At 38.5% G+C, this 16,572-nt stretch overlaps 1 protein-coding gene across 1 annotated transcript in view; it reads right to left on the bottom strand.

Moving 5' to 3' along the window:
- The window catches only part of DNAH11 (dynein axonemal heavy chain 11), a 176,462-nt gene extending 161,283 nt beyond the window's left edge, over positions 1-15,179 (bottom strand). The window contains exons 1-4 of the mRNA XM_032235831.1: positions 14,946-15,179; positions 10,577-10,717; positions 5,004-5,200; positions 2,243-2,432 (exon numbers count right to left, since the gene is read on the bottom strand). Coding sequence (XP_032091722.1) covers positions 2,243-2,432; positions 5,004-5,200; positions 10,577-10,717; positions 14,946-15,179 — 762 coding nt within the window. The remainder of the gene's footprint in view (positions 1-2,242; positions 2,433-5,003; positions 5,201-10,576; positions 10,718-14,945) is intronic.
- Positions 15,180-16,572: the final 1,393 nt, after the last annotated feature.

Below are 16,572 nucleotides of genomic sequence, written 5' to 3'. Positions count from 1 at the left end.
CTAAGCCAACCTACATGTTCAGGAATGTTTGGTAAGATAATGTTTCTAGCCAATTTCTAGAATGCAACTGAGAATAGTAATTACCAAGTTGTTTTTTACTCCTAGCAACCACATAGAGATATCTTCTTCTTGATGATCTATCCATAACATGTTTTTTCAAATATATCATTACCAATGCAGAAAACCGTAATGACCATTCACTTATTCAACATGATAAGAAAATGGGAAAGTTATATTGTCCTTTAATAAATGTTAAGAGCTGTGGTGGTGCAGTGGTTAGAATGCAGCATTGCAGGTTAATTCACTGCTCACTGCCAGTTTTATTCTGACCATTTCAAGGTTGATTCAGCCTTTCATCCTTCCAAGTTTGGTAAAATGAGGACCCAGATTGTTGGGGGTAATATGCTGATTCTGTAAACTGCTTAGAGAGGACTGTAAAGCATTGTAAAGTGGTATATAAGTCTAAGTGCTAACGCTATGTTTTTTTAATGTGTAGAACAGATAGGATGTTTTTGAATATTGATGTTGAAACTACTAGGAAATCTCATTCTTTTCCTATACTATAAAATGAGTGAATATATTTTATTTTTGTGGCCTACTAGAAAGTCATTAAAATTGTGTTGCTACTGGTGCTATAGAACTTCTAGTGACAAGAATATATATTTAATCAAAATTATTTATAATATAGTTTATTATATTTCACTGTCATTTATTATGGTTACTATTTGTTAGTTGCAGCACTTGCTTTTGCACATTGCTTACAATCATCTTGACTGAAGCAGTTTTTAAATGTATTTATAATTTATTAATAAATACATTGTGAGGCTACATACAAATCTAAGTAAACTGCAATAAAAACAGAAAATATATTTATAGAATGCTCTAAACCATTGTTAGACTAATTTGTATTTGATGTTTCATCTGTTGGTTAGAAATGAACATATTCACTTTCTCTTCCAGTCAATGTTCCCTCTAATTTTTTTTCAGTGTGAGCAGAAAAGTATAGTGTTTGAGCGGCATATTTTCATGCCTGAGCACCTGAATTTTTTTCACAGATGTCACCTAAGACAACAACGAAATCAGTATTATTTGAAACTCAAAGTTATGTTTATTCAAGGTACCCGCTTAATTAAAAGTGTTATATAATATCAGTATCACTTAACAACGGTCCTGCTTAGCAACCAAAATGTTGGCTCAGAAAGTCTGGCATTTGAAGCATGCAAGTCTTAAAGCTGTTGTTACAAGATCCTTGCACCCCTAACCCTTTAGAAAAAAAAATCCCAGGGGTCTTCAAACCTGACAGCTTTAAGACTTGTGGACTTCAACTCCCATAATTCCTCCTTCAGTCATGTTGGCTCAGAAACTCTGGCATTGAAGCATGCAAGTCTTAAAGCTGTCAAGTTACAAGATCCTTGTACCCATAACCCTTTAGGGAAAAAAACCCCAGGGGTCTTCAAACCTGACAGCTTTAAGATTTGTGGACTTCAACTCCCAGAATTCCTCCTCCAGTCATGTTGCGGCGATGTCATCTGTGTGGATCCATTTTCGGTTTTTTTCACAGGGGGCAGGGCTGCCACTGAAGATGCCAACGAGCCCCCGTCGCAACTAGAATAACTGCTGCCACCGCCGCCTCCTCCTCCTCCTCCAACATCACCAACACATTTTCTGCCCAGCGCTGCAGCCGAGGTGAAGCAGCCAAAGCTCCTGCAGGTGCCCCCACCCACGGCAGCGGTGGCGGTGCCTCCCCCTCCCCTCGGAGCACCTCAGCTGGGCTCTGGGTTACCCCTGCCACCGCCTCCACATGCTTTTGAGAAGCCATGAGGTCTTTTTTTCCTGCTCCCGCCCCCTCTGCTGCCTTCCTACTAGCTCCCGCGGCCTCATGGCTCCTCAAAAGCACGGCGGAGGAGGAAGGGGGAGGGATAACACGGGGGCCAGCTCAGGTGCTCTGCATGGAGGGAGAGGCACCACTGCCACGGGCGGAGGTGCTGACGGGAGCTTTGGCGGCTTAACCTCAGTTGTGTCAGGCGGCAAATCTGGAAGTGCTATTGGAGGAGGAGGAGGCGGCAGCAGATATTCCCCTTCTGCCTGTGACAGAAATCACTGCGCGCAGTTAGAAACGGCTGCGCGGTGTTTTCTTGCCACGTGCGCGGCCGCGCAGCCGCGCACCTTAGAGGGAACAGTGCTTCAAGTACATATTATTGAAAAACAGTCACAAACTATCATTGGAGTAGGAACTACCTACCTGATCATATATACACAAGAGATTGTCTTTTCTTTCTTTCCAAAACTTAAGTTCACTCTGAGGATCTGGGTGAATCTGGTTAAAAGACAGTTGAGCTATATTCCTTTCCAAAATGTCTTTTATTTGGCATGACCACTTGATAACCATTGATTCTATTTCATGAAGTACTGGTCTTGTCTGGGAATTTTGCCTAAAAGATAGGGAGAATAAAGGATGATTTTTCCATGCTTAGAGATGCTTAAAGTTATCCTGAAACTAACTGCACAATATTTTGGGTGTGCTTTTATTATTTGGTTCTGATCTGATAACAGATGGTACTGCTTTACATGACATGACAAATTACATATTTAACTGACAAATTAAGCAATTTCCAATGTTTCCTTTTAAAAAGTTCACCAAATAAAGAGAATTTTTGTTTTCAGTGATAAATAAAGTATATGTTCTGAGATGATATTAGCATTACAAGGGCACTTTGAAAGTCAAGCTTAAAGTCAAGGTCTTCTGTCAATTGGATTTGTGATGTGGATACACAAACTCTACAGCAGTGTTTCTCAACCTTGGCGACCTTAAGTCCTGTGGACTTCAATTCCCAGAATCCCCCAGCCAGCTGTGCTGGCTAGGGGATTCTGGGAGTTGAAGTCCACAGGACTTAAGGCCGCCAAGGTTAAGAAACACTGCTCTACAGTATTTGTAGCCATTCTTTCATATATTGAGGAGCTGAGGTGGTGCAGTGGTTAGAGTGCAGTACTGCAGGCCACTTCAGCTGACTGCTATCTGCAGTTCGGCGGTTCAAATCTCACCGGCTCAAGGTTGACTCAGCCTTCCATCCTTCTGAGGTGGGTGAAATGAGGACCCAGACTGTGGGGGCAATATGCTGACTCTGTAAACCGCTTAGAGAGGGCTGAAAGCCCTATGAAGCAGTATATAAGTCTAACTGCTATTGCTATTGCTATTGCTAACAAATGCTTCCCTTTTATTTATCCTTAATATAGCCCCATTTTCCTTATTCTTATAAGAGTATATCAAGAAATGCACAGATTTTGATCAAAGAATAATCCAACCTGGAATTCTGCTACAGTGGCTAAGCAAAGGGTAGGTGCAACTGCACATTCCTACTTGTGTATCCAAAAATGACACTGAGAAAAAGCAAATGATATTAAAATATATACCTGTCGTTTTCAGTAGCCATTAGTTATCTTGTAATCTATAAAGTTTTTATTTTTTAAAATAATCTAACCTTTAAAATGAAGCATTATTAATAAGTTGCATTCATTATAGGATTATTATAGATGTATTTGCTTATTTACTTGTGATAGTTCAAGGCATCAGGACTGATTGCCACTCTAATCAACTAGGAATCTATGGGGTGAACAACCCAACTGCTATATCCAGTTAAAATTATAATGCTAGGTTTAAGCATAGCCTCAAAAAAAGTCAACCTGTACAGAATTTAGTTATGAGGAAAGTGCTTAAAGGCTGCAAAAATATCACTCAGCTAGTGGAGAGGGAGATTTATATACTGGATTCCTCCTAGGCTGCCAGATATTACTTAAATATTCCCAGAAATCTGTCCTTAAAGAACAAGAGAAAGCATCCTGAAACACTTGGGACCAGTACGTAATTCCCAGAATTTAAATTCATCTTGTTTCCCTATACCACATAATTAATCCAACTGTTCCTTGCAATAACTGAATGGAAAAAGAAGAGATTCTGTTGCCCATCAAAGTGTCTATGTACTGAGAAGGCCATGGAAGTAGTGATTGACAGAATCTCTCTTCTCTAAGGAATCATGTAAATATATTTTTGTCTGATACTACACTAATAACACTGACTGGCAACTAATAACACTGACTGGCAGCTTAACCCTAGATAGATAGGTAGGTAGGTAGGTAGATAGATAGATGGATGGATGGATGGATGGATGGATGGATGGATGGATGGATGGATGGATGGATGGATGGATGGATGGAAGGATGGATGGTATGTCTATCAAATGGAAGGATTATAAGGACATTCTCTAAGGCACCAGATGAGATGTAATAGGCGGAAGCTAGTTAAAAAGAGATCCAATTTAGAAGTAAGGAGAAATTTTCTGACAGTCAGAACAATTAGGTAATAGCTTACCTCCTGGAGTAATGGATGCATTGAGGCTTTCAAAAGCAGACCAAACTATTGGAAGTCAATTAAGGTTCCTATCTTGAACAGGGGGCTGGAATAGAGCCGTGACGGTGAACTTATGGCACATGTGCCAGAAGTGGCAGGCCAAGCCATGTCACCTGGCACACGTGTTGCCCATTCCTCTTCCAGGTTTCTGCTGCATAAGCGTGCATGACAATCAGCTGGCCTTTGTATGTGCAGCAGTGCCAGAAACCAGAAGAGCTTGTCTTCCATTTTCCGGTGTACACATGTCCCTTGGGCTGCTTCTCTTCCAGGTTGCATCTCTGACGAGCGTGCAAGCTCCCTTTCCGGCACTTGGTGCTGAAAAGGTTCACCATCACTAGACAAGAGGATCTCCAAGGTCCCTTCCAACCTATGATTCTGTTTTAGATGAATTAATTATACTTTCTTGTACTATAATTTTGAACGCACAAATTTCCTGCTTACACTTTAACTGCTTGATCCATTAGACCGGGTCCTTCTCAAGTCTCTCTATTAAGCTATTGGAGGTGTCCTGCTTCTTTTTGTTTCCTAGGTAGCATCTTTTCCCCACATTCCCAAAGACATTCACACATTCCATTACATATATATGTAAACTCCTTACTTATTTTCAATGCACATATCCTGCAAATCAGTCTTTGCTGCAATTGTTGGAAGAGGAAGAAGAATTTTCCCAGACACAATTCCATTCATAACATAGGTCTTGTTTTTAATTATCTCTATATGCCGCTCCATATCATGGGAAATAACATGTGGCCAAGAGCCATTATTTTTCTTAGTGGAAAGAACAGGAACTACAACCTGGCAGCAGAAAGAACAAGATGTCAATGATGTAAAGAATCCTTAAAACTTAACCTTCTTTTTGAAGTCGTGTGTAATTTTTGTTGTTATATTCCACATAAACTAGATTTTCTTTCATAAACACCCTCAAAAAATTATGTTAACTTTTAAAATGAAACATTATGCATTGATAATTCACAGTAAGACTATTTTTTAAAAAAGGATATCATTGCATTATGTATTTTATAACTTTACACTATAAGGGCTTAAATTTGTTTATTTGTATTCTGTTTTTATTCTTATATACAGACATGCACTGATAATCTTATGGCTTCAAAGTATTTCAAGATGGAAACTCAATACAGGTTTGCAAATACTAAACTATTACTTACTATGCTGTACAATCATTTAACAACAATCAGTGTTCTTATGGTCAACACAAAACCATATTCAGATCAAGGGTGGGCTGCTGCTGGTTTTACTACCAATTCACAACCCATTAGCCAGGCACGTGCTGTGCACATGCATGCACAGAACAATTGTGCATGCACAGAACAGTGAACTGTTCATGCGCAGTCAGTAAAAAACAAAATGGCACTGCTCCAGCGGTGGAGAGGGAACTGGTTCAGGGACATGGCAGGCCTGGGTCACTGCTGGTTCTGCGACCCAGGCCTGAATTCCACTACCCACCTCTGATTTAGATCCATTACATGGTATACCATATCTTTAGAGTACATATGAAGAGAGACCCATTATATTCAACTTCCATTTGATCTCACTGATAAGTATGGATTCAGACAAAATACGAGCTTATATCACTATTATGATATTATGTAAAATAATATCATAATTATGATGTATGTAAAATAATTTTTACATACATTATGTAAAATAATTACCTCAACAATTGCCATCTATCACCCTAAAACAGCAATACTGATTGGGAAAACAGAGTAAAAAGGTAACTGTTGTGAATTTTCTATCTGATTTAAAAATGATTTAGAGAGTGGCTTGGCTCAGAAAAGGATTAAGTTTGAGTCACTCTTACTAACATTGTTTTCCAATTTTCATTTCATTCTGTAAATGCACGATATAGAGATTATCTCTAGAGTAACATGAGAGTGGATTCCCAGGAGAAAATAGAGAAACATTATCTGTTCCTTATTCAATTCAGTAAATAATCTCTTGAATTGAATTCCATACTGTACATTTAGGATTCAAACTAGAGGAATAATCTGTATTTTCTTTGCTATGCAAATTTCATGACATTGGAGTCCCTTCAATCTATGGAACGCAACCCAAGATTCAAATTAATTATATGAACAGCTATTAATCTTTATTTACTACATAGCGAAATCTCAATTTTAAATAAAATTTGAATGAGTTTATGAAGTAGTAGATTCTAAATTATCTTTCCAGTTAATTCAACAACTTCCTTATATTGGTTTTGGTGTTTGATTCTGATACCCTAGTCTGTCAAAAAAAAAGAAGAGTTCAATTACTTTGAATACCAAATATATTCTAAGAACTGTAATTATTAAGCCCAATATTACTACAAACTGAATTATGTTTTTAATAATAAACATTTTATTCTTAACTGATTATGAAATGAAGATCTGTCTCTTATTCATTTTGCAAGACTTTCAATTTTTAAAAAATTATTTGGTCTCTAACACAAGATAGTTCTTCAATGATAATCAGAAATGTTAAAAATATTTGATCAAGCACTTTTGATATTGTGAAATGTTTGATCTTTGTGTCATATACCAATCAAACAGTTCCAGTAGGACTAGGATCTGTAACTATAACATTCCAAAAGTTTGTTTGTTGCAATATATATTCCATAGTGATAAATGTAAACTTACATCAGCTTGAGAACAAACTGTACTCTAAATAAACATGCAATTTAGAAATAAGGTAAGACTAAATGAGCACTCAACATTAAGATCAGAAATCTCAAGCATTATGAGATGGGTGCCATCCTGTACACACAGATTCCAGTGTGCTTGCAGACAATACACTTCATATTATTAGCTCAATAATATGATCTTATTGTGTGATCTTTTTTTTTGAAATATTATGTCAATTAAGAAAAAATAAATAAAAATAGACTGGTACACAACATCCTGCCCAGCTAAAGGATTTTTATGTAATTCTTAAGACAACAGAATAGGTAAACCATGAAGAAAATGCTTTTAGGAGGGGAATTCCTGGCTCTAATTAGTATACAAAATTAATGTTGTATTAGATAGCTAAATAGGTAAATTTTTATTATAGTCTTGCATTTATTAATTATGTGAATATGTATTTTATCCTTAAGTCAGATAGCAATCAATACTTTCAAAGCATATTATCTAGTCACAATACTATACTATAATCCAATACTTCTTTCATTTGCTGCTTATATTTCCTATTGAACTATGAACCTGTAGGACAAAAACATTTATTTATTTCCTGCAGAAGTTCAAAGCCATGTACATAGCATTCTTCCATTTTTCCTGCACCATCCTTGTAAGACTAGTAGGCTGCCCTGGGAGACCATGACTAGCACTAAGCTATCTAACTTTCCATGACTGAACACTGATTAACTCCCTATCTTACTGTTTTCAGCATTTATATACTGCATTTTTTGCTGCAGATGGTCTGCACGCAAAGAACAGTAAACAAAGCAATGTTGTAATTCCGTACATTGCAGGAATATAAGAAAAGCTCTGAAGACTGAGGATCTTCAGTCAACACAACATATGTGCACTGCACACTACCCTACACTTCATCTACACTAAGGCAGAAACTTGTCAACCCCAAGGATGAAACACCTAGACACAAACTGAGCAACGCAGTATATGCAGTTACAATGCAATGAGTCATTTGCAGATATGTACATTAGGGAAACAAAACTACTTCATAAAAGCATGACAAAACATAGGAGAACAAATCCAACAGGACTAGTCCATCTGCATTTAAAAGATAAAGCTGATTCTTTTGAAGACAGCAAAGTCTACATTTTGGACTGAGAGGACCGCTGGTTTGAAAGAGGGGTCAAAGAGGCCATCTATGTCAAAATTGAACAGCCCTCTTTCAACAGAGGTGGAGGAAAATAACATCATCTATTTCCAGTCTACAACACACTCTATTCAATAGTTCCAAGAAGGCTCCACACCCATTTGCACTACTCAGGTGACCTGGCAACACAGATAAACTTTAATGACTTGCTAAAAGAATGAAAATGATCACATGTCTGCAAGGAGTGTAAATCCTTGCACTCCCCACCACCCAGTGGGAACTGAAGAAACTTCTTGGATGAGAAGCAGAAAGTTTTCAAAGAAAAACCAGAAAGTCCAGTTGTCTTTTGAATAAACACATTTGGGACAAGATTGCATTTGAAATTTCAAACATTCTCTAGAACACTGTCTGAAAAATATTACAAAATTGTTGTTGCTGATTTCACCATCATGTCTCTCAGTGGTCTATAGACTACAAAATATTTTTTTAAAAAATCCACCATAATTCCTTTCAATATAAAAGCTGTCTTTATAATATTGCTAAACAAGTTTCCATAATCCTTATTTTTAAAAAAAATGAGAACACCCAGAAGATAGGAATCTAGTTTTCTCCAAAAAGAAGCAGCTTTTTGGCAACTTTTCTACTAAAACAGATGTAAGGATAACATATTGCAAAGTGGTTATTTATTTATTTTTTTTATTTATTTAGTTTTCCAAACATGTACGACAGGGGTGGTTTCTGGCAGAGACTACAGCTGGTTCACTCAGGGACGCACCGCCCATACATGCACAATACAACAAAAATTGCTCTGTGCATGCGCAGAAGCAAAAAACAAAATGGCGGCACATACAGCGCTATCAGGAGAACCGGTTTGGGGCATAGCAGGCCTGGGTCACTGCTGGTTTCAGTGACCCAGGCTGCCAAGCTACTACCGGTTCAGCTGAACCAGTCTGAACTGGTAGGAACCCACCACTGATGTACAAGATAACAGGCATAAGTATAAACATGGACATGAACACAGGAAATGGGTACAAATAAATGGGGACAGTAGGTCAGGGACGATAGGCATGCTAGTGCATTTATGCATGCCCCCTTACAGACCTCTTAGGAATGGGGTGAGGTTCACAGTAAACAGTTTAAGGTTAAAGTTATGGGGGTTTGAGGATGTAACAACAGAGTCAGGTAGTATATTCCAGGCATTGACTACTCTGTTGCTGAATATATTTGCTGCAATTGAGTTTGGAGTGGTTTAACTTGAGTTTGTATCTATTGTTTGCTTATGTATTATTGCAGTTGAAGCCGAAGTAGTTATTGACAGGTAGGACGTTGTAGCAGACAATTTTTTCTACTATGCTTAGGTCAGACTGTAGGTGGCATAGTTCTAGGTCAGTGATGGTGAACCTTTTTTGGCTCACGTACCAAGAGCGGAGGAGTGCAGGGGGGTCGTGCACAGGTGTGCCACATCCATAATGATCTAGTATGCACGACCAGCGCTCCCCCTCATCTTTGGCGTGCTTTTTTCACCCTCCCCAGGCTCCAGAGGCTTTATAGGAGCATGGGGAGGGCAAAAACAGCCTCCCCGCTACCCGGAGGCCCTCCAGAGGCTTCAGGAGCCTCCCTGAAACCTCCAGAGAGCGAAAAACTGGCCCTACAGGCAAACTGGAAGTTCGAAAATGGACTTCCAGTTTGCCCGTAGGGCTGGTTTTTGGCGAAGCCTCCATAAGGTGAAAAATGGCCTCAAAAGAAGGCCAAAGTCAGCTGGCCAGTGCAATGCCTCACATGCCATGACAAATGGCTCCACATGCCACCTTTGGCACGTTTGTCGTAGGTTCGCATCCCAGTTCTAGGTTGTCCAAGCCCAAAATTCCAAGCCTGGTGGAATAAGATATTCTATTGTGAGCAGAGGAGAGGAGTACTCTTCTCGTGAAATACCTCTGGACTTGCTCAATTGTATTAATGTCCGATATATAGTGTGGATTCAAGACAAACAAGCTGTATTTGAGAATTGGTCTGGCAAAAGTTTGTATGCTCTAGTTTGCAGTACAATTTGTTTTTAAAGTTCTTGTCTTCAAAAATCATTTTAAAGTTATTTAAATAAAGTTATTTGTCTAGTACTAAATATACAGAGTACAAGAGTACTCCATAGTACTCTTGCACTCTATATAAGAATTACGAGTCCTTTGAATGTTAAAATAGGGATTCTAGATTCCAGTCCTTGCTAAATACTGAAATTCACTGCTGGATGTTTCACCAAATTTCGACTCCCAACAATCTATTTCAGAGACTAAAATGAAGGGAGATCTTTACATGTACTGACTTGAGCTTCTACAGAAAACATGATCTGTAAATGCTATATGTAAATAAAACAAAACAAAACAAACAAACAAACAGTACCTTCTCTAAGAATACCATTACATGCTCCAAGGGTATTCCAGACAGTTCTGACAATCTGAGGTCTTCCTTGTAGTTTTCTGTTCCAATGCAATTTGCAGTCTTCATGACCCATACAAGTTTATGCTTTATAACACTTGGTATCTAAATCAGAAAAAGATATACTAATAATAATGAAGAAAAGAAACCCATGGTTTATCCCATTGCGGAGCTGTTGTTTTACATTATAGCTCTGGCCAATACCCTGCAACTACTTAGGTTTAACTCTAGAAAGAAAAGGACTCGTACTACAAGAGACACTGTAGAATTTTATATTTTCATAGGTTGGAGGTGGGGAAACTTTTTGCAGACAATGGCTGGTTTATTGCTCTATTTATAGTAGGTCCAAGTGCTGTAGATCTTGTTCACTGAAATCAAGGTGTGTAATAAAATGTCTGATCTTTAAGAATGAGGGGAAGAGATGCTGCCTAGGAAACAATCAGATAAGAGAGGGAGAACCCACAGTGGCTTAACAGTCAGAAAAAGAGACTTAGGAAAGGCCCACATACTTTCAGACTTGAAAGATTGATATCAGTCCTCTCAGATAACCAGATAGGAAACCAAACTAGATGAATTAATTCTACTTTATTATAGAATTAGCAGAATTATTTAACAGAATCTTGGAGGTACAAACTTCCCACCACCACTTTAAACTGCTTGACCCATTAGGATTATGATGGCAAACCTATGGCATATGTGCCACAAGTGGCACAAAGAGCCATTTGTTAGGGCGTGTGCTGGCCAGCTGATTTTGACCTTCTTTTGAGGCCATTTTTCAGAGTGCAAAAAACTGGCCCTATAGGCAAACTGGAAATTCAGGAACAGACTTCCAGTTTGCTCGTAGGGTCATTTTTCGCCCACCGGAGCCTTCAAGGAAGCCTCCTGAAGGCTCCAGAGGTTGAAAATCGGCCCCACAGACAAACTGGAAGTCGCCATTCCTGAACTTCTGGATTCCTTGTAGGGCCGTTTTTCACCCTCCGGAGACTTCAGGGAAGCTCCAGAGGGCCTCCGGGAGCATCAGGGGGGGCTGTTTTCACCTTCCCCAGGCTCCTAGAAATCCTCTGGAGCCAGGGGAGGGCACAAAAAGTGCCAAAAGTGGGGGAAAGTGCTGGTCGCACAAGCATGTGAGCTGGGTCGCGCACATAGCATTATGGGTGTCCTAACTTCTGTTTCTGCTAATTAGCCATTGATAAAACAAATCCCATGTTAAAAATATTCCGTTTCTTTCTTCACCCTAATTTTGAATGTTAGTCTATCCATTTCTGCACATTCTAATATTTTATAACATTTTCATCACATGTAGTGATCTCTTCATTTTTCCATTGTTGTGCAAACACAGTTCTAGCTGCAGATAACACATGTAAGATTAAATATATATTCCTTTTATTATATTTTTCTGGTAGAATACCCAACAAAAATATTTCTGGCTTTAAGTCTATGTGTTACTATTTTTCTTCCAACTATGTATGTATTTTTTTCCCAATATCTTTTTGCCTTTGGGCATGTCCACCGCATGTGATAGCACAAACCTGGTATCTGATTACATTTCACTTAGCAGACATATAGTTAAACATTTTGCCAACCCTGCTGGTGAAAAATGTCATCTATAAAACGTTTTATATAAATTTTCTTTATATGCAGTTGACATTGTTAATTTGTAATTCTTATCCCACAATTTCTGATATTTATCTAACTCTATAGTATAGCCAATTTTTTGGTCCTTACTATCATTGTTTCCTTTACTTGCTCTTCTTCCATTTTAAGGCTCCATAGGTAGTTATAAAGGTTTTTTAATTAGTTTTTCATCTGCCCCTGTTAATATCTGATCCAGTTCTGTTGATTCTTAATAAAAACCACAGCTGGTTCTGAATGGGCCGCAGCACAGGGGTTGGGTACCCTTACCCTATGCTATACAGTATACCATATATATTATGGACAGAAAGGTGTGCAGGGCTTATATTTCCTGCTATATCATAATGTGTGTGTGTGTATGTATGTATGTATGTATGTATGTGTGTATATATATATATGTGTGTGTGTGTGTGTGTGTGTGTATGTATGCATGTATGATTTATCAGCACAAATAAAAAAACACAAATATAACAAAGGCAACAGTAAAAATATTGGGTTTGACAGATGATGGAAGCAGTTAGCTTCCTCCCATAATTGGGGCTTACCAGGGGTTGTAAAAAAAAAATATTGTATGTATGTATGTATGTATGTATGTATGTATATACACACACACACATACATACATACATACATACATACACACACACACACACTGATTACATTATATATATATATATATATATATATATATATATATATATATATATATATATATATATATATATATATATATATATAATGTAATCAATGCAGTTCATGCAAATGTGGTATTATATGCACTACACTAGGGGCCTTCAGAGCTATCCATGCCACTAATTGCACCAGCTGAACTTATGCATATTCTTCTAAGGTACCCCCATGCAGAGCATATTGCTTTTTGACCATGAGTCTAGGAGAACCCATAGATTGCATACTACTTCTCTCTGGGGTACTGCAACCCATCCAGAACTAAAGGTGATAAACAACTGGATTCCTACACCCATAGTTGCTTTGCTTTACCAGTGTTCAGCTGAAGCTTATTGACCCCCATTTGGATCCTTGCAACCTCTGGGCACTGTGAAAGGACAACCATAGTGTCACTTGGATCATCAAGGTTAGAGATATAAGCCTAAGTGACATCCACATAGTGATGATACTGCATTCCATAGTGTTGGGTGATCTCACCCAATGGTTTCATGTAAATGTTAAAAAAGAGCAAAGAGAATACTGAGACCTGTGGCATCCCACTAGGGAGTGGCCATGAAATACTGTGTGATCAGTATAATACTCTGCCATCCAAAAGGATACCGTGGTCAATGGCCCCAAAAGCTGTCAAGAAGTCATGGAAAGCAAGGATGGATTCATTATCCGCATTCCTGCTTTTGCCAGAAATTATTCCACAAGCGTGACCAATGCTGTATCTGGTTTGAAACCTGACTAAAAGGGACCCAAATAATGTATTTCATTCAGGATGCTCTGGAGTTGCAATACAACCACTTTTTCCACCATCTTCCCTAAAAGGAGGAAGTGGGAAAACGGATAGAAATCGTCTGTTCTAAGGAAGAGAAAGATTTGCTAGTCAGAATCAAGGAAAAATCAAGGAATTTTAAACTTCAAAGTTGAACTAAACAAGGGTAACTAAAATGATTGTGGTGTAGCCAGAAATTTTCTTGGCTTTGTTTTAACATGACATTTAATCATAACTTAAAGAATATCTGGCCATCAACTTTTTGTCACGATATAGCTGCAAGAATCTAGCAATACCTTCTATTTCTTTACAGGCCAAACTGGCCAACTCATTTTAATTATTTAAGTAATTTTGCCCTGTAAACTAACTAAACTAACAATGGAAAGTAAGAACTTTCTAATGAACCACAACTTCTAGTATAAATGCTTATAGAATATGCAGAAATGAATGTAGAATACAACTTTTGGGAACTGGTTTTTGGAATAAAAAACTTAAATGTAAAACACAAACTGGATTAGTAATTTTATTGATTGGATTTAATCATTCATAGAGCAAAAATCAAAGTTCCACATGTTTTTGAATTTCATGCAACTCTGATTTTATATATAATCAATGTAATCTGATGCCAATTCAAACCTAAACAAATTGTTTAAAATCTTGCCCTGAATGTGTTATATTAAAGCCATAGCAAGCAGTTCTACAGAAACTTCCCCCCCAAAATTAGATATGAACTTTTTGTTTAACTGTGGAAAATTTTGAGAAGGTTGATGAGACTGTTTTATTATCAAGAAATTGTAACATTAAAATAACCAAATAAAAATACTGTATATGATTGATTTACAGTTCAAGGGATTAAGGTTCAATACATCAAACAAGTAAGAGAGAATCTTTTTAGAGGGATTCTCACCGAAGAATCTGCTATTTATTACCTATTGGTATTGTGAAAGAAAGTCCACAAGTGGACAAGTCCACACCAACAGCTCTAACTCCGTCCATAGTTCCACCAATGATAGATTGTTTTTCATATGGAGAAGTAATTGCAATTCTAACTGTAGGAAAATTGTATCCCAGGAAAATTGTATCCCATTATTCAGTAGATACTCCCTGCAAGTGGATTCATACACTTGCTTATTAAGTTTCCTATTTCCTCAGCCTTTTTATATCTACGTGACTGGATGCCGAAATAGCCCCCAAACAGAAGAAAACTACTTTAAGAACAGTAACTATGTATGAAACCATATTCCCTCCTTTTACCTTTGTCTCTAAAGCCAATCCTCCGGCCACAGAGTGGTAGAAGACCAAGAAAGCTGGGGTGTTACTCTCTAAAAAGCCCGTCAGGAGTTTTTGGTTCTGTTCCTCTTCCAGAAACTTGCTCCATTTCTCTTCTTTGAACCTTAATAAATGGGCCAGGCGGAAGCCAACGAACTGCACCCGCTCGTCGTCAGCGAAACTTTTTTCCTGCACTGTCTCGTCTTCCTCGTCCTCCATCGCCAACCGGAGTAATACAAGCGGGAGAGCCGAGTGAAACTCCTTACAACAAAGCTTATCGTCGGGGCACTTCTGCGTCTCGTATCCTTGGGGTCCCTTTGATGGCTAAATTACGCCTTGGTTTTTTTTTCCTCTCCTGTCCAGCTCACCTGCCTCCGCTAAGCGCGCCCGTCCACGCGAGTCTTCTTTCCCACAAGACCAGCGCAGGAGCTTCGCTCAGTTCCCCTCCATTACTGCGGCGACAGCAGCGTCCCGTTGCCCTGGGGACCAACTAAGTCACACACAGGCCACCCGCAGTTGCGGCTGAAGGGAAACAAATCACAGCTTTAGCCAATTAGGGCCATTCTTTTTTGAAGAAGGAAACACCAGCTGTAAAAAAAAAAGTCGGGAGAAGATGCAGCTAAGCTTCTGATGGAGAGTGACGAAGTGCACAATGCAGTCCTGCGCTGTTAAAGTCTAATACTCTTGAGCCCGTGGGGTTGGGGAGTGGGGCTTCTGCCTCTCACACTCAGAATTGGTCACTATAATATTTTGCAGCCTCCTGCCAATATGATCTGAATCTTTGAAAGAATGGGCATGGAAGTATACATGTTGCTTTAGTTAAGTTTGATGTTGATTCTTATAGTTGTAATATTTTTAATGTGGATGTTGTTTTGGTTGTGAGATGTTGGTACAAGATGAGCAGCTACAGAAGTTTGGAAGGAAAAGAAAGAGCAACAGAGTTTTGTTAACACATTTTCTTTGTGGCTGAAGTTAATGATGAATGACAATGCATCTTGTTTGCACTCTGAGTTCTTTACTTTCTAAAAGTATGAGTACTTTCTAAGACCTGAATTATGAGGGATGAAGTGGGAAAATAATTAATCAATAATTTAAAATGTGAGGTTGTGAGGTTTCGGAGGGAAGGTGAGAGCTATCTATCAACTTCTGTAAGTATTTGGCCTTCGATGTGGTGAATTGACATGGTCGTGAAAATGAAACCATCTATATTCTGAATCTATATTCAAAAATACAGTAGGTTCCACCAAGTTACACAAACAGATTGAAACTTAATTAACAATGGATTTCCCAAGAAAATTGATAGTTTTAAGTCACTTCCATAATAGTGGATACCATGAAATCTATAGCTGTCCTCAGGTGACCAAACTGCCATGTGACTTCACACCACCTTGGCAACCCAAGCCAATTTATTCCCTTTCCAGGTTATACTGTAAGAGCAGCTACACAGAACTTCCACTGGAATTGCTTGACAGAGCAGCTTCCCATTGACAAAATGGGCTATCCCTATTCTATCTGAGATAACTCTGTCTTCAAAAACCAAGAAAGTTGCCCTCCCCTCCCCTCCCTCACATGTCTCCTTGCAGCAAACAGCAAAAAGTATGGTCAACTTCAG

The sequence above is a fragment of the Thamnophis elegans genome, chromosome Z (assembly GCF_009769535.1).
Source record: "Thamnophis elegans isolate rThaEle1 chromosome Z, rThaEle1.pri, whole genome shotgun sequence".
Taxonomy (NCBI): domain Eukaryota; kingdom Metazoa; phylum Chordata; class Lepidosauria; order Squamata; family Colubridae; genus Thamnophis; species Thamnophis elegans.
Note: the sequence above shows the minus strand (reverse complement) of the source record. Positions and strands in the feature narration are given on the sequence as shown.